At 43.0% G+C, this 22,069-nt stretch overlaps 1 protein-coding gene across 6 annotated transcripts in view; it reads right to left on the reverse strand.

The window, feature by feature from the left end:
* Positions 1-22,069, reverse strand: part of SAMD12 (sterile alpha motif domain containing 12) — a 394,456-nt gene that overhangs the window by 159,457 nt on the left and 212,930 nt on the right. For 5 of the 6 annotated variants that reach the window (XR_004279492.1, XM_032315619.1, XM_032315622.1 and 2 more), the window contains exon 4: positions 14,564-14,704. Coding sequence is in view for 5 of the 6 variants with exons in the window: in XM_032315619.1 (XP_032171510.1) it covers positions 14,564-14,704 (141 nt within the window). In the remaining variant the exon portion in view is untranslated. Of the gene's footprint in view, positions 1-11,498; positions 11,503-14,563; positions 14,705-22,069 lie in introns of all 6 variants that reach the window. The other variant, XM_032315621.1, reaches the window with a different exon arrangement.

Here is a 22,069-nt window from a genome sequence, read left to right on the forward strand (position 1 = left end):
GGAGCCACAAAGACTTTGGCAACTACTCCCCTCGTCAGTTTCAAGGGTTATACTGTTTATCATGGAGTCCCAATACCCAGCCTGGCATGTAATAGGTACTCAAAAGTTGTCAAATGGGTGAACACACATGATTGTTCCATTTTAACATGCTATTACAATGTTAAATATGTAGACCATAGTCAGTAATGCTTTAAAAAATAGGAAAGATTAGGCAGCATTTAAGCCTTGCACCCCCAATTAGCACTTTGAAGAGGCAAATAAAGACACACAGACGATTCAAGGATGGCCTTTGACACTTTGTTAAAGTTGGAAGGGACTGGGTGCTGGGTTCCTCACTACCCTGTTCTAGCACACACAGATCCTCAAATATGTTCCCCTATACGCACCTAGAAAATGTCTACACAAGAAAACAACCATTCGCACATTTGTTAATCACGGCTTTGTTTATACAGTGCTTCTACTGGGAGGAGTAAACATTTGTGAGCCTTTTAAATTGCTGAAAGAGACATTTTTCAGCTCATTGTGTGAACAAATGTGATGAGCCCAAGTTCCTACTAAGAAATTCAAGCCTGGAGAACTGGATAAATAAATATAAATGAATTCATTTGACTGAGTGACATTTTCATTTAATTAAAGCAGAAAATCAGCTCTAAAACAAATGATTATCCCTGACAAAGCAGCAGAAACTGGTCCTTAATTAATAAATTCTAATAGTTCTTCTGTGGGCTGAGCAGTCTTTAGTGGAGAAGTACACTGGGGAGGAAAAAAGACGGAAGGAGAGAGAGAGAGAAGCCAGAAGATAATGCATGTTTAACTTTTAGAAATAGAAAGGATATTAGAGACCATTTCTTTATGCTTGAATACATGTCAAATCCTGCTAGACCAAAAGCACTATTACAGTAAAACTCTCTGTATAACAAAATAAAGAGTCAAGTCTCAGGAGAGGATCAATTTAAAAAACAATACAAATCTAGGTCAATGAAATTTGTTGTTACTATTTCATCTTTTGCTCCTTTCCACGGCATGATCAAATGACAAAAGAAAAATCAAATTTCCTGATACTTAGAAGGATAAATATCTATCTATCTATAGTTTACAGTCAACATGAACTATCATAACCAACCAATGCGGTAGAAACGGGATGAACCAAAACATATACTCAAACGCTTCTCATATATTTTTGGAATCCCCACATACTACCTTTATCAATGTTCAAAATTTAATAGTTTTTAGTGTTAAACACCTGTGTTTCTGATACAATGTGGAAAGAGCGAACCTTCAGATGTACACACCAAAGCTGTATCACCTCTTAAAGAGCAGACACCTGAAACCTTTCAGGTCACTCTTAATAATTTTCTGTGCATTCATTTATGTCGAATCAATTTCAATTAAATCAATTAAAATGGCAACTAGTAAAATTTCGTATCATTGATCGAAAGAGATTCAGACTACTCAGGATATTCGGGGCATCAGGAAATGCTAGGCTGGCCTGTCTGCTTCATTGTGTAGTCAAGTTGGGGGAGAAATGACTTAGCATCCCAGTATCTTGGGTATACAAGAAGAGCTTAGCAAAACCGCACACATACCATTCCTAGCAGCCCAGAATAATGGAAAATCGAGGATAGAGGGTGAAAACCACCTGTGAGAAGCAAGATATTAAGAGAAACCTTTTATGTAAATAGTCTCAAGCATTAGTTATTTTTTTTAAAGAGAGAAAGAGAGAGCACTTGTGAGAAGTGGGGTGAGGAGGAAGAGAGAGGAAGAGAGAGACTCTTAAGCAGGCTCCAAGTCCACTGGCTGAGTGAAATAACTCAATCAGATAAAGATAAATATCATATGGTTTCACTCATGAGGAATATAAGAAACAGTATAAAGGATCATAGAAGAAGGAAGGGAAAATGGAATGGGAAGAAATCAGAGAGGGAGACAAACCATGAGAGACTCTTAACTACAGGAAAAAAAACTGAAGCCTGCTGGAGGGGAAGTGGGGGGCATGGAGTTATTGGGTAACAGGCATTAAGGAGGGTACGTGACGTAATGGGTGTTACATACAACTGGTGGTTAACTAACGTTACTTCTGAAACTAATGATGTATTACATGTTGGCTAATGGAATGAAAGAAAAGTACATTAGTGTCACAGTTTTTTATGTAAAAGAAAAAAAATGTATCTTTGAAAGCAGAGAGACTTAACAACAGGCAGGTAGGTTACCAGGAAAGAGCACTGTATTTTTTGCCCACTGTGATAGCTTTATGGGTCAATTTGACCAGTCCACAGGGTACTCATATATTTGATCAAACATTATTTTGAGTGTGTCTGTGATGGTGTTCTGGGATGAGATTAACATTTGAATGGGTAGCCAGAGTAAAACAGATTGCTCTCTCCGGTATCGGTGGGCCTCATACAATCAGTTGAAGGCCTGAAAAGAACAAAAGGCTGACCCTCCTTCAAGTAAAAGGGGATCCTTTATGCCTGTGAGGGCATTGGTTTTTCCCTGCCTTTGGACTTGAACTGAAACACTGGCTCTTGCTGGGTTTTCCGCCTGCTGATTTTCAAACTAGGCCACCACTGGCTTCTCCTGTGTCTTTAGCTCACTGACAATAGATCCTGGGACTTTGAGGCCTCCATAACTATGAGAGTCAATTCCTTACAATAAGTCTCTCTCTCTCTCTTTCTGGATATATATTATAATTAAAACATTAAGTACCTATCCCCTAATAGTTCTGTGTCTCTGGAGAACCCTGACTAATAGTCACACTTATTCTGCTGTGACCCTGAATGAGCACTGCAGCTCTCTGGGCCAAGTTTTTTCATCTACGGAAAGGGGCTTATGTTACCCATCTTGCAAAATTATTGTGGGGGCTAAATATAGAATTCAAAATGCCAAATGTGCAAATAGGTGCACAATAAATCTTAGCTCCAGACTTCCCTTGTGTAATAAATTGAAGATCTAGTAACTTGTGCCTTTGTACAGAAATATGGTATCTAATGCTGATGTTAGATATTAATGATTTTGAAACAACTGCCAAACTCTACAAAACCTTGATGGTTTCAAATATGAATCCCAAATTGCTCCTTGTGGAGCTGAACCACTTTTCTTTCTCTTCTACCCCCTTCTATCTTTAGAGGAGGTCCTACCATGACAGGCTTGCCTTTCCCCTGCCTTGCACAGGATATGGTGGAGTCTTGGTGTGAAGTACCTTCCTTATTGCCCTAGGGGACTACCCAAGAGAACCTATTTCATGTTTCCTGGGGAAATGGGAGAAGTAGGATTTCAGTGGCCGTCTCCTGGGGAATGTGGGGAGGTGGGTCACTTTCTTGGACCTTGAGGGCATCAACTGCAAGGTAAGATGAGAGTGCGGATGGGCTCCACTCCAATTTGGGCTTTAATATGACATAGTCTCATTCACCCCAAGGGCTGAAGCATTCCTCTGAGTTTACCTGGTCAATGCAGGCAAACTCATTAAGCCCAAGAGAGCTCTACTCATTCTGGGAAAGGGGCAGAGCGCCTGGTACACTGTGCATGTGGGGTCTGGAGAGTATTGGGCAGTGCCATTCACACTTTCATCTGCATAAGTGTCATAATGCGGGTGAAGCTGTGGAAAACACTAATGCCTGGGCCGGAGAGCCTAACTCCACAGGTCCAGGAATCTAGACTTGCGAAGAAGCACGAAGAAAATTCTGCTGCAGAGAGCATGGATTTGGGAGAGAAGAATGTGGTACGGAGATGTGAAAGATGATCCTTCACAGTCCTCTTCTTCACTGTTGCTCACTCTCTCTTCATGGGTTGCCTCGTCTCTTGAGCGGACTTCTCTCCACGCCCACTGGCCACCACCCACCTTCAGCCTGTCCTCATCTCTCGCACAGATTAACGCTGGAGCTTCCTCATTGGAGTCTGGCCTCTTGTCTTGTCCTTCTTCAGTGTATCTGCTCTTCTTTTGTTATACAAAGCTGATCAGGATGGTCTCTGGTTCATCCTTTAGTGGTCCCCCATTGTCTCTAAATCCCTTGGGAGAGCAAACACCGAAGGTGTTCACTTCGCCCCTCCCTTAGCCATTCCCATCTTACTTCCCACCACTGCATCTCTTCCAGCCCACTCTCTCCAACCAGATGAGCTTTCCTTCTGGCCTTCCACATGTTCCTGGGATGCACCAAGCTCTTTCTTCAATGTTGGCCACAGTACAGGCTGTTACCTCCAACTGGGACATATTCTTTCCATAGTCTCTAAGCCCTACCTGCCCTACTTCTCTGCTACAGCTCCTGAGGGAGACTGTCCTGATCACTCAGAGTCAGGGAAATCCTGCTGCTTACTCACTCACAAACCATCATTATCACCACCTTTCACCTCGTGACAAAGATTATTTGTTGGAAATGTCTTCCTCATAGAAATGTGAAATCCGTGTATCTGAGAACCATGTCTCTCTTACTGAATTTCACAAACACCCAGTAAAGGTCAGGCACTCAGTAAATACAGATTTTTTTTTTTTTTTTTTTTTTTTTTTAGTAAATAGAAGTTTTACAGCATGGTATATCTCTCTGAGGCTCTGATCATCTTGGCAATTTTATATTTGCTTGATGACTAAATCAAAAGTTAACATACACTAACTAAATATCTGGCTCAGTTTAGAGGTCACCGCCTCCTGGAACCTTTCCTGACATATTCTTTCTGGTTTAGAGGCATGTCTACATGATCCTTGAATTCTTTGTTTACCTCTTTTATGTCTCTTTCACTTCACTTCAGCATCAAGGATTATTATATTCACCCCTGTTACCATCCCTAACACACAGCAGTGAGTGCTGGGTACATGGTAGGATCTCAGTAAATGTTTTCTGGATGAATTACTGAATCAGCAGCTGTGTAATTGCTCCTATATAAAGCGATTAAAAAAGGGATACTAATAAAAAAAGGTCTTATTTCAGAGAAGGAGAGATTTTGTCTCGTGGTGAGGGCACAAGGTTGGGGCAGTCACAGGGTAGACTACGTATGTGATGCCTTCTGGAATTGGCAGGTAGACACATGGAAACAACGAGAATCTTGAAAATCTATCCCTTATAAAACTTTACTCCAGGCACTGAGAATTGGTGGCCCCAAAGAAAAAGGCCACAGAGAAAGTAGGCAATATATATATTAGGGAATGAAATTCTAAAGTATGCAGATGATATATTTCTCTGTGTCCTTCTAGAAAAGCCAGAGCAGCTCAGTACATCCCTGAAAATGGCTTTGATTTTCTCTCATCAGGTCCACATGCCATTGTCTTATTACAACTGCCTTGCTAAATGAAGCCCATAGGAGATCTGAACCAAAATTGCAGGGTCTAGCCTTACCCTGAAGAAAGGAACCCAGTGTCCACTGTGGAAAACAAACATCAGTACAGTATCAGTCATTCAAGGTCCTTCAAATTCATAGTCAAACCACAAGGTGAAATAAGAATGCAATTGCATAGCCATCTTGAACTGTCCCAACACAAGGTATCAAATACATTTTTAATTTCACCTGGAACACTGAAATGCAAAGAGGTGAGCAATAAAGAATTCTGAGGTTAGTGATTTCTGCAGAGGCAGACACGAAACATTTGGCGTCCCTAACAGTTACTTTCTCAGCATGGAAAAATGCCATAAAAACACGGAGTTGTGCACAAGTTAGGCAAGGATAACTCCTGAAAGAACACGTCCAAATTTAAAAAAAATGATGTGTGGATACTTCTCCCTTGTACTGGTTAGACAAACCCCTGGGGCCGTCGGAATAGATATTTTTCTACCACGAAGAACACAGCAGATAAGAGAGGTTCATTTGATGCCACACTGCAAACACCTTCTTGAGTGACCCAGCCATAACGAACTCCCACAATGAAAATGAAATTGGAGTGGGCGTGGCACAATGCTAACCCCTACCGGCATACTCTTGTGGGAGCTCCATACCCACTCCCCACAAAAAAAGTCTATGTTTAGGCCTTTAAATATAAAACTATGACAGAGAGAATTTCTCTGAAGGCTCAAATACTTGACAAAATTAGAACTATTCCTGGCCCTACCATTTGTATAACAGGGAACGGAGATGATGAAACATGTTGGGGAAAAGCTCAAGAAGGTAACAGATTGAGGAAATGCTATCTTGGATGCAACTTAGAAACGACATGTGGCCGCTCCTAATCAAGTAGTACCAGATGAGGAAGTGGTAATGAAAGACCCCACGTGCAGAAGAATAATCACCACAAAGTCCTGTAAGACTCTTGCTCCGACATTCTCACCTACCATGAGCCGGTAGGCAATTCCCTGGGTCTTAGGACAAAAGGCTCAATTTCTAGTTCCTTAAGAGGATCTCTCAGATCATTTAACATTGCAAATAGTGGGGAAAACAGCTCAAAGGAGGAGTGGCTTGTATACTGAAGAGCCCTTGTGACAGGTGTATTTGATTTAAGAGCCATCAGTATCACCTTTAAATAAGACGCCATCACCTGCAAAATAATACAAAAAGATCACAACAGAATAAAAGAGATTCCGTGCAATTTTGCTCACGGATCATGCCAAAGGGCTCTGTAGCTACTCGGTTTTTTTAAGTTATGAATCCATAAAAACTGATATTGCATTTATTGCTCTGAGAAGATGAAGTTGAGAATACTTAGTAAATAAGAAAAAGAGGGGAACAATTAATTTTAAATCAGTAAAAATAAATGGAAGATTCACTCTCTGCTAAGCACTATGCTAGGAGATAGGAGAGCAAAGGAAAATCAGAAGACAATGAGGCTGTCTGTGTTCTACAGGGGAGATGGACAGACCTCTCGCTACCATGCCTTATAGGGTCTTCCTTCTGCCTCATGCCCTTAGCCATCTGTCACAACTTATGTCATTCAAGATCTAGTGCATGTGGGGTGCCTGGGTGCCTCAGGGGTTTAAAGCCTCTGCCTTCGGCTCAGGTCATGATCTCAGGGTCCTGAGATCGAGCCCCGCATCGGGCTCTCTGCTCGGTGGCAAGCCTGCTTCCTCCTCTCTCCCTCTCTGCCTGCCTCTCTGCCTACTTGTGATCTCTGTCAAATGGATAAATAAAATCTTTAAAAAAAAAAAAAAAAGATCTAGTGCATGTATTATACTTTTGACAAGTCTTCCTTTATCCCACCTATTCCCAGGTGAGGCTAAATTCCAGTTCTTATTACTATACATCTGTGTATTTCTAGAAGGGCATACACAGTCTATCCTCATTGCTAGACTGAGTGTTCCTTTCTATCCCTAACACCACCAAACCTGGTGCCCAGTGGATGGGAGAATAAATGGATACTAAATAGATATTATGTAACAAATAAATTATTAGTATGCACAAAGTACTTACTAATGAAGAAGAGAGAATGATTGGTTCTGCCTGAGAGATGGGGTAAGGCTTCTCAGAAGAGGCTCATCAAGATTGGTCCTTCCATGAGTTTTATTATACCATATCCATAACAACTCTGTGAAATAGGTCTTCCTCCCATTTTTACAACTGGGGAATCTTAATCATAGATTCATAGGTTCATAGATGTATTAACTTAACTTGCCCAAAGTTAATACATCTGTGAAATGCCCAGATTGGCTTTCTATGGAATGGTGAAAAGTTTGGATTTTCTTCCGCAGGCAGCTGGGAGCCATCAAATGTTTTAAGGAGGGATATAATGTCATCTGAAATATATTTAAATTAAGTCTGGCAATAGAAGTAGGAAGATGTGCTTGCTTTGGCAGCACATATTTAAAAAAAAAAAAACAGAAGTAGGAAGTTAATTAAAGGTGAACGAATGGGACAGGGTGGAGACTAGAGATCAAATAACTTAGTATGTTATTCTTATGGCCTGGGAAGGAGCTTAACAGGAATGGTTTAACAGTGGCTAGCATGGTGATCGGGCAGGAAAAGACTGGAAACCCATTTTACAAGCAGAATTCAAAAGATATGGTCACTGATTCCATAGGGGTGCTACGGGAGAAGGACTAATCACAGGTCAGGTGATTCTGAGCCTTCTACATTAGGTGATGGAATGAATAATGGCATTAGCCTTGAGAAGAAACACAGGAGGAAGAATGGGCTGGAGAGATGGTGAGAAAGACAATGGAGTTGATTTAGAGCATTTTTAATTTGAGATATTCGTAGAATATTCAGAGTTCATGCCCTTTAGGGAGATTAAAGATCTGAAGCTTCATAGTGGTCTAAGATGTATTTGACAGTCACTGTGAGGGAGCGGATGGTTCAAACAATGGCAGTGGGTGAGATTCTCCAGAGAGCATGCACAATGAGGAGACTTTAGGGGATGCATTCCCCAAGTGGCATCAACATTCAGGGAGTGAGAGAGGAAGGGGGCTTGCGATCGATCAGAGAAGGAGCCATGGGAAAAAGAGGAGGAGAACCGAGACATCAGGCTCACGCAAACAGGTGAGCACCAGGGAGGTAAAGCTCCGTGTCAACCAAGGACAAGGCAGAAGAGCTGAGCCTGAAGAGAACACACGTGTGAACATCGGATCTGTAGCACCAGAGGCACCACTACATAAAAGACACGGAGAAGACTGGAAATTTAAAGAGTGTAATTTGGAAGATACTAGAAGGGGCCATCAAACATACCTCACATATGCATAAAAGGGAATCTGATCGGCTCAAGTTTTCTTTCCCAGGAGCTGGAAATATTACTATAATTATCTTCCTCAGAAGAAGGACACAGAAAGCATTTCTTTCTTTCTTTTTTATTTATTTGACAAAGAGAAGGAGAAAGTGAGTGAGCACAAGCAGGGGGAGCAGCAGGCAGATGGAGAGGGAGAAGTAGGCACACTGCCGAGCAGAGAGCCCGACGTGGGGCTCGATCCAAGGACCCCAAGATCATGACCTGAGTTGAAGGCAGATGCTTAACCAACTGAGCCACCCAGGGGCCCTGGTAAAGAAAGCATGTCTTAATGACAACTGAGATGCTAAGAAAAATTTAGTTAAATGAACAAGTGAACTATCAACATATTTGACCTTGATTTATTCTGAGACAATTTACTAGAAACTCTCAGGAAAACAGGGGCTGGTCGATGGTGGTAGCTCAAGGAAGTGCTAGGTAAGACTTCTACAAAGATGGAACGATTTTCAGAACACTTACCAGATTTTTGTATGTATGAAAGCCAGCCTCTAACACTGTTCTTCTTCTTTTATTATCTTAAAAATACTGGCCTGGCTGTTTCGTAAGAAAATAATCATATAATTATGATACAACCCAGCAATTTCTAGATATTCAGCCAATGAAGTGAAAACTTATGTTTATATGAAAGCGAGTACATGAGTGCTTATAACAGTTTTATTAGTATTTACAGAACGGGAAACAACCCGGATGTCCCTCACCTGGAGAATGTGGTATATCCAACTGTGGGATATCTATGCAGTGGAACAGTAGGAAATTAAAATGAATGAACTAGTGATATACACCACAGTTCTGGTAAGTCTCTGTGAATCACAATAAGTAAAAGAAATCCGACTTTCTGATTCCACTTAGCGTGTTCTGGAAAAGACAAAACTAAAGGGACAGAAAACACAGCAGTGGTTGCCAGAGGCTGCGGTAATGAAAAGGGTTGACAACCAAGGGGAACCAGGAAGAGTAGTTGTTGGAATTACAGAACTTTTATTTAATATATCTTAACTGGGGTGGTGGTTACACAACTATATGCCTTTGTCCAAAGCTGTAGAGCTGTACACTAAAAATGGTGCATTTACCGTACATGAATTAAACCTTAATTGAAAACAATAAGGAAGAAAGAACACTAGTTTGGGAATTAGGAGAACAGGGATCTAGTTTCAGTTATGCTACTAACCAGCTGTGTAACCATGAACTATTCTCTAATCCTCTTTGGGTCTTGGAGCCCAAAACTATAAAATGAGATCGGAAAAATGTTCTCAAAGAGTCTATTGCTATGTGCTACAAAGACTTCCTTCTTTAAGCAATGTGGTGGACCAGATGGCCTATTTCAGATCAGATGGCCTACTTCGGTTGCTGAAGTATCACTGTGGGGGTGACGGGACTAAAATACCCAATCTGGACACATGGTTCTGGAAAGTCGTCTTGGATTAGAAAGTAGTGTTTCTAATTTATGTCTTTCCAAAAGATGAAGCTCTAGGAAAGTCCTCTGGTCATGCAATTCTTAACTAAAATTTGCCACATATATTTGGACAATGTGGAAGAAGTCCTTCGGGAAACATTAATGTTTAATGAGCTCTAAGCGGCCCTGGTAAACAATCGTGGTCTTCTTCTTCTTCTTCTTCTTTTTTTTTTTTCCACTTTGTAGGCACTCATTAAAAAGGCATTTGGTGCCGTTTACTGCCTGCATCTGCTTTATCCTCCAGTTTGGATACTGGTTTCTGCTGCCCAAAGAAACCCTCACAGTTGTGAGTACATTTTCACACTATCCATGTCCTTATAGCCAAGGAAGACATTGAAAAGGACACCCCAGGAGTGTGATATGTATATGTATCTCATATATATATATATATATATATATATATATATATATATATATATATATATATATATATATATATATATATATATATATCATGTTCCTGAGATGAGGGAAGCATTTACAACCCAAAAGGGAAGATTCTAAGAATAAAAATAGAATCTTGATAACCATGGTAAAAGTTTGCATTTTTGCCCTTGGAATGCAGGAGTCCACAAAGCAGGACCTACCAACGATGCTTGTAAATTAAGTCTCCTTGGTGTACTGCTCTTTTCAATTCATTGAAGATTATCTGTGGATGCTTTTACATGAGGTCATACAGGTACTGCCTGGCCCTTAAAGATTAAAACACATCCATGTGGCCCTTTCCATGAGAAAAAAAAAAAATCTGCCAACTCCTTTTCATAGAACATGCCATAAACTATGCTATATGGTTTCCACATAAAATTCCATGTAACTATCAGAGCACCACCATGAAATAGGAATTACTAGCCCCATCGGACGTATCTGAGGTGCTGAAACGAAATGGACAGAAGCTTCCGGTGGAGTCAGATGGACCTGTGCTGTGCTCTTTACTAGCTGTCTGACTCTGGGTCTGTTACTTCCGTTCTTCATCCCGCGTCCCCAAATGTATGCTGGGGCAGACAACAGCACTGATCCTGGTAGGGTAACTGTCGGTACTTGATGTGACAATTGTCACAATGTGCAGTGATGTATATACAATAACATTTGAAACTCATTAGCCACATAAGATACAGTCAGCTTTTGGTATCCTCGGGGTCTTTTTCTTCCTACAAATATTGTAGGAAAAAGGTAAAGATGCCCTCATATGCTTGGTTATGAATTAACTTGGTATTTTGCACCCCTGCTGTGTGTTACATAAGGAACCTTTCTCCCATCTCTCATGAATCAAGTGGGAAAGAAAGATAAGGATTCCAGCTCCGTACCGCTCTCCCCAAGACAACTGGAGATGGGGGCAAGTTGTCTTGCAGGAACGTGCAAACCAGCAAGCCCACCGAACTGACATCCTGGCCACCTCCTGGACAAGACACAGAAGACCACGAGGCTATATGGAGGAAGAAACCACCTCAATGATCTCCAAGGGAACAATGTTCAGAGCAGGGCCAGGCATGGCTTATGTTTCTTGCAAATGTAGGTAGTTACAGGGCCCTTGTGAATAACAGAAGGGAAATCATAGGCCAGCATTTTAACTGAAGGATAGTTCTGGCTTTTGATAATGAGCTGTTTTAAGATTTTTTTTTTTTTGTCATGATTCATTGTTAGTGCCTATAAACCAATGTATTTACTGAGTCCACATGCAGATTTTTAAAGTACCTCATAGTTTTTTGTCTCTGGGTCAGCATCCAGAAGGAGGAGAGTAAGAAAAATCAGGGTAGAAACTCCATGCTCCCTGTGTTCAGACGACCCACAGTAGTCAGCAGGAACTTCCCCAGTCCTCTTGGGACCATCTTAGTCCTATTACTGTCATGGGGTTCCTGACCAACAGTGTGAACATAACTGGTACAGAACTAATAGACCAGTTTTAAAACAGCCATCGGGAAGTTGGAGAAGTAGGCTTAGCTATTGTTTCCTTTAGAAGCATGTTCAGGGATTTCCAGAAGCTAAGTAGCATTCTAAAATCTTTGTTTGGACTTATTCAGCCCATTATTTCTACTGACTAAGATTTGCAGAGTTGAGGAATCAAATATTCAATACTGAATCACATATCACCTCCACGGTGAATTTCCATATGATATATCTGTTAGGCCAGTCACTTACTTGGGTGGAACAGCATTCCTTTTTTTATCATAGCAAACCCAGACCACAATATTTTAAGCCTACCCCAGCTGTCTTTAGAACTTCTATTATCAGTCATAAAAACAACTTGTCAATTTTTTTGTTTCACTTTAAAAAAAAAAAAAAAAGAAAAAGAAACCATCACTTCAATAAGGCTATAGATTTTCTGAAGTCTGCCTGGCATGAAATGAGTTTGAACATTAACATGTAAAGGACAAGCAATAAAAAAGGTAATATGAGTGCAGACAGAATATCCAAGAGCTAGTGAACGTGATCTCTTCTAAAGGGAGTGGAATGAAAGAATGCAAAATGCACAGCTTTTCCAAGCTAAAGAAAGTGACAACAACCGAATTGAAAAGGCTGAACTTAGCATTACCTTCCCAGAACACAAACATATATTTAGCTTAATAGACTTGAGTACTATCTCAGGAAAAACCTTATATATTATGCATCTAGGGCAATGAAAGCTGTAGAAAATGATTTTGCAAAGCAAACACACTGCAGGCTGACAGTAGCAGAGGGAAAAAAAGAGTCTAAGGCACACGAGATGAGTTTAGGTCTCAATTTCTATATATCATCACAGGAGGAAAACAAAAGAGCAGAGACAACCTCAAGACACTAACCAGAACCTGGCAGAAGGATGCATGTGGCTGAAGCTTAAAACATGTGCATTATTTTCTGATTATAACCATAATACAGATTCAAATGAGAAAATTTGGAAAATATAAAAAATATAAAGAAAACAACTAAAATCACCCACAATCCCACCACCTAGAGAGAACCATTTTCAAAACATTGGCACATTCACTGGCATCCCTTTTTCTGTGTACATATAAAAAAATAGTCTTTTTAAGAAATTTGGTTCATACTGTAAATAAAAATTTTTACATGGTCTTTACCACCCACCCCCACTTCTTTTTTATGTTTTTATTTCTTCTATTTTATTTCCAGTACTTCCCCATGGTGTCATGTATTCCTGGAAGATTTAATTTTAATGACTGCATTATATTGTAGCTTATGAATTTAAGAAAAATTATTTGTTTCTTTCCATATTGCTGTTCATAATTTTTCAGTTTTGTAAACAGCACTAGGATAGACTTTCTTATAATAACTCTTTGAATCTCTATTTACTTCTTCAAAGAAACTAAAAAGTATATCAGTATGTCAGATTCAAATTTAAATCACTCAGAGTACTTGTACCTATAAATTTACCACTGGAAGCCTCTGGAGACAAATGCAAATAATGCATATCAAATAAACACACTAATTTGCCATCACTCCAAGTCTGCATTCATCCTTCCACAACAGTCATCTCTAGGCAGTACATCACTTTCTCTAGGCAAATGGCCTATTACTGAGTTATAATCTAAATGCAATACCATGAAACTTGGCTGACCCAGATTTCTCCAATATCAGTGTGCACCCAGACTATTCTACGGGTTGAAAAATACCCTCGGCTCTCAAAAATACATATTTTATCCTCCTTTCACTTAAAATGGTGTGTAATGGACGTGAAAATAAAATAAATAAAGGGCTATAGCCAGTGGAGGTTGGTAGCAACCAAAGCCTATGTAGACATATGAGTTACATACATTGCAACTTAAAGTTTTCTGCAAATTCCAGCTTTTGTCGGCCGCTTCCTGTCCTAGGTCTCTGAAGTACTCCCCACATATCGAATTAATTATGATCTTTGTTTAGAATTATACGGTCATAATATTCCGGGCTTAAATTCTTTACAGTCTATTTTTAAGGAATGATTCTATTTTCAGGATGCTAAATAGAGTTCTCAAAAATCTCTCAAGAGTGTGTGTGTTCATATGCATAGATATACACAGACACACACCTTTAAACTGTTTTTCTCCCATTAGTCAGCGAAAAGCAAAGTGAAATGAAACACAACAAAAACCCCACTTGTAACATGATCGTATGAACTAGAGAGTCACGCAGATTCCAAGGCCTCCCTCAGAATTGGTGGTCAGACTAAGGGAGCTTGGGCCGCACCGTACAACCCTAGGGGTGCAAATATATCCCTATCTCTGGCATTGTGCAGTGCACAACCTATATAACTCTATGGGATGTCCTTGAAATTAGGTCATCAGATAATTCCATTTGCTCCTCCTTGGTTGTGCATCCTTCCCCCAGTGACCTATAAAAAGAGTTTTAGGAGGGAAGTGGCCTTTAAATCTATGTACCTTTTTTTTTTTTTTAATAAAAGAAATTCTGCAAAGACACAGTAATAGTCTCTCCCTGGCTCCCCTTTGTCCTGATGGCAAGGGTTTCTTTCTTCCCATCCTCCCCTTCTATCCGCCCACTAGGCAGCAGCAGGATACCTTGTGTGAGTAACTGTAGGTTTCTGACTTCTTCGCGCACCTTCAGCTGGAGCACCTGTTGTAGGATATGCTGCCGGAGGTTCTCCTGGGCAATCCCCATCCGCTCAAGCTTTTTGTCAGTCAGTCTCAGCAGGGCTCGCCCTGCAGGGTTTCAGAAATAAAAGAAAAAGCAAATGAACAATGGCTGGAAAGGATTTCCACCTTCGTTTTCGGCTAATCCTGCCGGAACAGTAGTTTCCTTCTAAACAGACACTTTAGGAGTGAAGGTCCTCAATTATTCTTACTGACAAGAATTGATCATCTGGATAAAGACGATGCACAAATTTGGAAAAGAACCCCTCTTTTTATCTAATTTTGGCCGTCCTCCACTGAAAACACACAGAGTCAAACAGAATAGCAGAATTTTAACCTGGGTATTTCGGACCCAGATTGCAGGTTGCCATAGGAACCAGCGCACTTTGGCAGGCGATGGGTCCTGAGGCTGGCCTGTAGGAACTCATGCCTGGACAGCCCAGAGGAAGACCGGGATGTGGTCGCTGTGGTTATAGAGAAACTGACCAATGTCTAACCCAGGTTACAATAACATTTCATGAAACATGCATGTAAAGTTCCCATGGTCACCTGCATCCAGGCATTTGCCTGGTGCCCCCCTAGTGCTGAGCTAGACTTCCATTTCCAGACGGTGGGAACTAAACCTTGACTGCAATCTCGGGCCTCAGGCCAGGGCTGCAGAAGCACTGGGAGTGAGGGGAGCAGGGCGAGCGAGGGCATCTAAAGATTGCAAAACAAGGAGCCTCCAGGAACGAGTGCCTGGCATGGCTTCCTGTTCCCCAGGATGTCTGCGTGACTCCCTTCCTACTAGTTTCCATCAAATTCCCAAATTCTCTCCCACTCTGTGCTTGCTCTGACAGAAGCAGACTTCCACTGTGAGGGCTTAGCACAAGAGATGCACAGTATGATTGCGGTTCAATGCTGTAGCACCCCCGTTCACTCCCCTCAGCCCTCCGTCATCAGACTTGCAGAGCTTTCTCATCTCAGCTGATGTCGAGTCAACTACGTGTGATCAATGTCTTGGGTACATTATCACATACACTTCAGAAACTAAATTCTCTGCTTCTTCAGAATCCCCCCACCAAGCCAGGAGACAGGGTTAATGGACATTTTCACCAGAGATATAGGGAAGTGTATGTGGCCTGCAAACAGAGACAGACAAACAGAAAGAATCAGGTAAGAGTGATCTACGCTGTTTGCTCTTCTTTTTTACCCCCTGGTAAGCCTTGCAAAATGCACCGGTTGGGATAAGTTAGGTAACATGTTGCAGTAACAAATGATCCCCAACTATGGGGGTGGCTACAATAAGGTTTATTTCCTGCGTCCTGTACACATCAAATGCAAGTCCACCCACCTTGAACATGGCTGATTACTGTACTGACGGGAAAAGAGGTGTTAAAAGGTCTCACAGCATCACAGCCTAGAGGTCATTGACAAATCACTGGTCAGAGCTAATCACATGAACCTTCCCGCCCACACGTAAGCGTACATGTAAGAATTGTGCATCCATGACCTGCCAAGAAGGTGGTGGGAGGGGAGAGAAATATTTGGCGGGCAGCACCGATAAGAACTACACCAATACAGACTTGGCTCTGGACCAGGGCCTGGCAAGGTCGTGAGTGCAGTGAGCTGTGGCAGTCTGAAGCGTCAGTAAAAGCTACACCTGGCAGAGGATGGAGAGGTAGGGGAAAGGAATCCTAGGTGGCCATAGCTGACACCACGAGGAAGACTGTGGTGGTTTTCAGAAAGGAAGGAAAGAACTTACAGACTCCAAGGAGTTCCAATTGTCTCCTGTGATAGATGGAATGATACCCTCCCCGCCGAAGATGCCCAGGTCTTCATCTCTGAGACCTGCGAATTTGTTACATGACAAAAGGGACTTTGCAGGTGTGACTATGTGAAGGGTCTTATGAGGGGAGAGTATCTGGCATTATCCAGGAGGGTCTAACCTAATCATACAGGCATCTGTAAGGGGAAGAGACAGGAGAGCCAGAGAGAGAAGGGACAATGGAAGCTGAGGTCAGAGTGAGGTGGCCGCAGGCCGAGGAATTCAGGTTTCTGGAAGCTGAAAAAGACAAGGACATGGATTCTCTCTCCTACTCCCATCTCCATACTGTCTCCTATCTCCCATCAGGAAGCATCTCTACCAACACTTTGATTTTCCATAAGACCCATTTTGGACTTCTGATCTCTACAGCTATAACGCAGTAACTTTGTGTGATTTTATGCCACTAAGCATGTGGTCATTTGTTACAGCAGCAATTGACCCTTTGATCGAAATTTAATACATTTAAAAACAAAACAAAACAACCAATGGTTTTAGATTCCCTTTCCTAACTTCTGGGCAGCGGCATACTCAAAGGTAGAGAGCTGAGGGTTGGTGAGCCCGAGTTCCAGGTCAGGACAGCCCTGCCTTCAAAGCCCTGCCTTCAAAGGCTCACCTCACCATCTGACCTTGGTCCTAAAGTTTCATTTGGGAAGTACAGAACGGGATCCGGTATCCTTTATGTGGGTAATTCGCTTCCAAATAAGACATCCAGCTCTTTATACATGCTCTCAACTTAAAACTACTGCATAAAAAACTTCCTGAAGTTCAGATGATCTAAATCCCTCTCAACAACAAAATATAGATCACCCATCCTCCTATCTGTTCCCCAGGACTTGAGCTGCGGTTTCATAAGCTGTGACACTCGGGAGCTGGTGCCACCGAGGCCCTGGGAAGACACAAGGGAGCTGAGTCACGGTAAGTTGGCTGGTCTATCTCCAGAGCCCAGCGCTAGGAAGTCAGGATGAGGATTCTGTTCAGGGGGCATGGCTCAGCTTCTCTGTTTGGTGGCCCCCTGAGAACCTCTAGCCTCAGCCTTTCCAGTAATGCAGCTGACTGGTCGATGTGTGGAACCATAAGCCCTATTAGAATGTTATCCCCCACTTGGGTGGGTCAATAGCTTTAGCGCTGAAAAATGCAAGTTGGGAAATTCTATTAGTTGTAAAAATCTGCACATTTTAGACTATGTTATGCAGACAATTGTGCCCATCAACATTTCACACGCTAAATACTCAGCTGCTCAAACTGCTGCTATCCAAGTCCTGAGAAAATAGGTATTATTTCTATTTTGTAGAAAGGAAAATTGAGAAGTTGAAAAATATTCCGATCATGAGAGCCTTCCCTAAATCCTCCTCCTGTAACTTTAGTTGGGCTTTATCTTCCGTGGCAGGAAAATAAAGGGCTCAGATTACAAGAAAAGAGATTATGAGAAAATTGTATAGAAGAACTTCCTGATAAAACAACTTCTAGAAAAGATCACGATTTGCACACTGAGGATGGTCCGAACAAAATTTGATTCACTGTCTTCTTGGTTGGTTTCTACAGAGCCACCCAGGTCCATGGCTCTGAAAAATCTGCCCAATAATCAGATCATTTCCAGCAGCAAATGTCCTATTAACCTTTTGTCCCTACCACCTACTGCTGACCGCAAAACAGTGTCCAAAAAAGTGTGGTGCTTTTGATGCTGGGGTCAGGGAAGTGATAAGTAGTCAATCATCAATCACATTTTTTTTTTTTAATTTATGTTGTCACTTTGGTTGCTTAGCATAAAAATCCAGTTGTTAATTCAACAAATACTTATTGGGCACCTACTGTGTCCCTGTCACTTTGTCATTCACCTTGAGTATAATGAGAACAGGGTCAACCTTGGTGCCTTCAGAATGGCAAGGCAGGCAGCTAATGGTAAAAGCTGACAGGCACGGGATGAGCGCTAAGAAAGGGCAAATATGAGATCGCAGAACTGCGTGACCTAACCCAGTCTGGGAACCACGAGACTGTCACTGAGTAAAGAGCATTTAACCGAGGACTTCAGGAATAAGAGGTTGTCAGACCAAGACCACTGGATAAAGCAAAGACTTCTTTAAACGTCCAGCAATCACGTGGACGCAGAGGGAGACCGCTGCTGCAGACAGAGCCGAGAGGCACGCCTTGACGCCTTTTGCCTTCCTTGCCTTATCTCCAGAGAAGGTCTTGGGCACCTTCCTCTGCCCTCAGTGGTCCTCACAGCGAGGAATCAAGAAGAGAGAAATCAGTTCAGTCTCAGAAGCAGAGCACCAACGACATTTCCTGATCTTCCCACCTGGTTATAAATGGTATTTCGGGAATCCAGGCGGCTCAGCCTGCACAGACTCCTAGATTCTGAGAGCTGGAAGGAGCTTAAAGTGCTCCCCGTGGATCACTGGCTGACCTTTGACTTCTTTCCTTTGTTAAGCATTTTTTGAGCACCACTGTGTACTTGACACCATTCTGGGTACTAAGGCTGTGGGAGGAGTCGTCTTCTCTGTCTCAATGGAGCTTACCATTTAGTGCCTGAGACAGACGATTTACAAAGGAACTGCTATGCGGGGGCAGACAGGGACCCCTACAGGAAGGACGGCATTTTGTAGGTGGGGTGATGGGGCGAGGCCTCCTTCCACACCGGAACACGGAGAAACGTCAAAGCAATGAGCGGAAGGGCAGGAAGGCTAGTGTCCCGAGGGCCGAGGAGCCAAGAGAATGATAAGAAAGGAGGTCTAGGGGCGCCTGGGTGGCTCAGTGGGTTAAAGCCTCTGCTTTTGGCTCAGGTCATGATCTCAGGGTCCTGGGATCCAGACCTACATCGGGCTGTCTGCTCAGTGGGGAGCCTGCTTCCTCCTCTCTCTCTGCCTACCTGTGATCTCTGTCTGTCAAATAAGTAAATAAAATCTTTAAAAAAGAAAGAAAGAAAGAAAGAAAGAAAGAAAGAAAGAAAGAAAGAAAGAAAGAAAGAAAAAGAAAGGAAGAAAGAAAGAAAGAAAGAAAGGAGTTCTGAAAGAAGGCAGGTACCAGATCACACAGGGGCAGCTAGGTCTTGGTGAGGACTTTGGATTTTATTCTGAACATGGGAAATATTAAGCCAGCGATGATGTGGGAGTGATCTTATGTATTAAAAGAATCCCTCAGGTCCCCATGTGAACAGACTGGGGGTATAGGGTGGGAAGTTAAGGAGCAGTGGGCAGAGTCCACACACTGTCCCAGCAGTTAAAGCAGGAGGTGCTGGTGGCTTGGATGTGGGTAGAGGGGAAGAAATCGCCAGAAACAGTGGAATTCTGAATTGCAGTACCTCATACCTCAAAGTGGGATGTGAGAAAAGACAGACCTCAGAGATGATGAGTTTTTCAACTGGAGTCTCCAAGGGCTGGGGGCACTATTTCGGCGCAGGAAGCTGGGTCCCCAATTCCGAGTGAGGAGTGTTGGTTGTGCAGGAGATCACGGGAGGGTGAGTGCTATTTTTTCTCTTGAGGTCACTTGGGATATAGAGAAGTAATGGAAAGAACAGAACTAAACAGGGAAGGATTCAAATAGTCTTCCTTCTTCCCCATAGTGCTTTTAGCTCTTCAACATTCTTCTCAAATCCCAAAGCTCTGAGTTGACTGGGGTAAGGGAAGCATGGGGGCACATCCTGGTGGAATTTAGAGAAATACAAGGGACCAGTCATGACCCAAGCTCTGTACCGCTTCGCCCCCAACAGTGGTCCTCATGCTGAAAATGCTTTCCCAGGACCCTCTGCAGAAGCTCGAGCCCGGGAATAGGCAATGAGAGAGCTCGCCCCGCAGAAACACGGGTCTGACGCTCTGCGAACGGGCCTGGAAAATTAGTACTTTGCTGCAATTTAAACTTGAGTGTAGACATAAAGGTTTTATCAGCTGTGGTCCACCACAATGCCTGCTCCGTAAGAATCAGTATCTGTCCTGTCAGCTTCCCTCCTGTCGCTGTCCCCGTGCCGGCATGTAATGCTCAAATATTCATTGAATGAATACACTTAGGGCTACTAAATGAATGTTCTCTTCTTTACTCACATACTGATGATCTCAAGGTCATTAACTGACTATCTTTCCTGATGTAAGAGACTTGGCTGGAAACCGACTCCCAGGATGAGGAGAAACTGAAAATAGCCGAGGGCGGGGGCCGTATTGTGTTGGGGACGACCGCAGATGCCAAGTTGAAAGGAACAGAGAACTTGACGCTAAGTGAGTACTTTGCCTCCCTGCAGGTTTAAAGAAAGACAAGCGTCTTGTCCTTCTTTTGAACAGGCACCAAGTTGAGATGGCAAGGCTTGATGGGCAGATGGGCAGCAAGGACAGGACGGACGAGGGGCCGGGGACACAGAGGGCAGTGCTTTTGTTTCCTGCAGGTGCGGCCACAAACAGCAAACACGGGGACTAGAAACAACAGAAATGAATTCCACGTTCTCCTGGAAGCCAGAAGTCCAACAGCGGTTTCCCTGGGCTGAAATTCAGGTGTGGCAAGGCCACCCTCCCCCAGGAAGCCGAAGGGGAGAGTCGGTGCTTGCAACTTGCCACTTCTGCTGGCTGCCAGCGCTCCCTTGCTCGTGGCCCCGTCACTCTGCTCTGTGTATCCTCGCCTCACCTCCTTCCTCTCTCCTGTGTGTGTCCTCTCTGCCTCTCTCTCAGAAGCACGCTTGTGATGTGATGTCGGGCCTGCTGAAATAACCCTGGGTAACGTCTTCCTGGGAAGACCACATCTTCGAAGACCCGTCTGCCTTCCAAGGTAAGCATTGACCGTTCCCACCTCTGGGTGGCCATCACGCCGACGACTCTAAGCTGGAAGGAATCTCTTGAGATTTCAGAGTCTGGCACAGGATCTGTCGTGTTCCACTAGGTAAGTGAGGCTCGGAGAGGGGGAGTGGACCAAAGCCACACAGGGAAAGGGTGGGGGGAAGACTTAGATCTAGACATATGTTTCTGACCTTCAGGCCCAATCTGGGCTTTGGTCTTTAGTTCAGGTGTTCCTTACCTTCTGAGCAGAGAATTGTAACAGAAGCCCTGTCACAGCTTCTCAAGATCAGTGACTGTATGCCATAAGGCACAAGGGGACATTTCTGGGTAAGCTGGCAGGGGTGCCAAGGATGTGGCTTCAGGTCCTACCCCACTGGGAAGTCTCAGTGCCACTCTAAGTGGTTGGGGACTGCTTCTTCTCCCAGAGAAGAGGCTGGATCACAGGGGCTCTTTGTTGCTAGAAACAGAGGTCACTTACAGTTCCCCCAAGAAAGGGCCATTTGTACCCTGGGTTAGCTCCAAATCTGCTCTCAGGTAAGGGCCTGTGTCATGCACAAGGTAGAAGTTCCTGGCTCTACTCCTCTGTTGACCGGTCAAGAGCAACAGAGTGATGATGAATGCTGGACGTACAGCCAGTGTCCCACAGCCTGACCCTCGTGTCCCCATCTCCTCATCCTTCCGAACTTGGGATATCTGGAGCAAAGAAATAGGGAGAGAGTGAGAATGACAAAAGCTAGAAGGTTTAGATAAATGCTCAGGGAAGCATATGTGAGTCTGAGCTTTCTCATCTCTGCAGCGGGGATGAAAATGACACTGTTTCATAGGGTGACTGAGCATCCAGTGACATAAAACATACGCATGCCCTTTGCAAAC

The sequence above is a fragment of the Mustela erminea genome, chromosome 16 (genome assembly GCF_009829155.1).
Source record: "Mustela erminea isolate mMusErm1 chromosome 16, mMusErm1.Pri, whole genome shotgun sequence".
In the NCBI taxonomy this organism is placed as follows: Eukaryota; Metazoa; Chordata; class Mammalia; order Carnivora; family Mustelidae; genus Mustela; species Mustela erminea.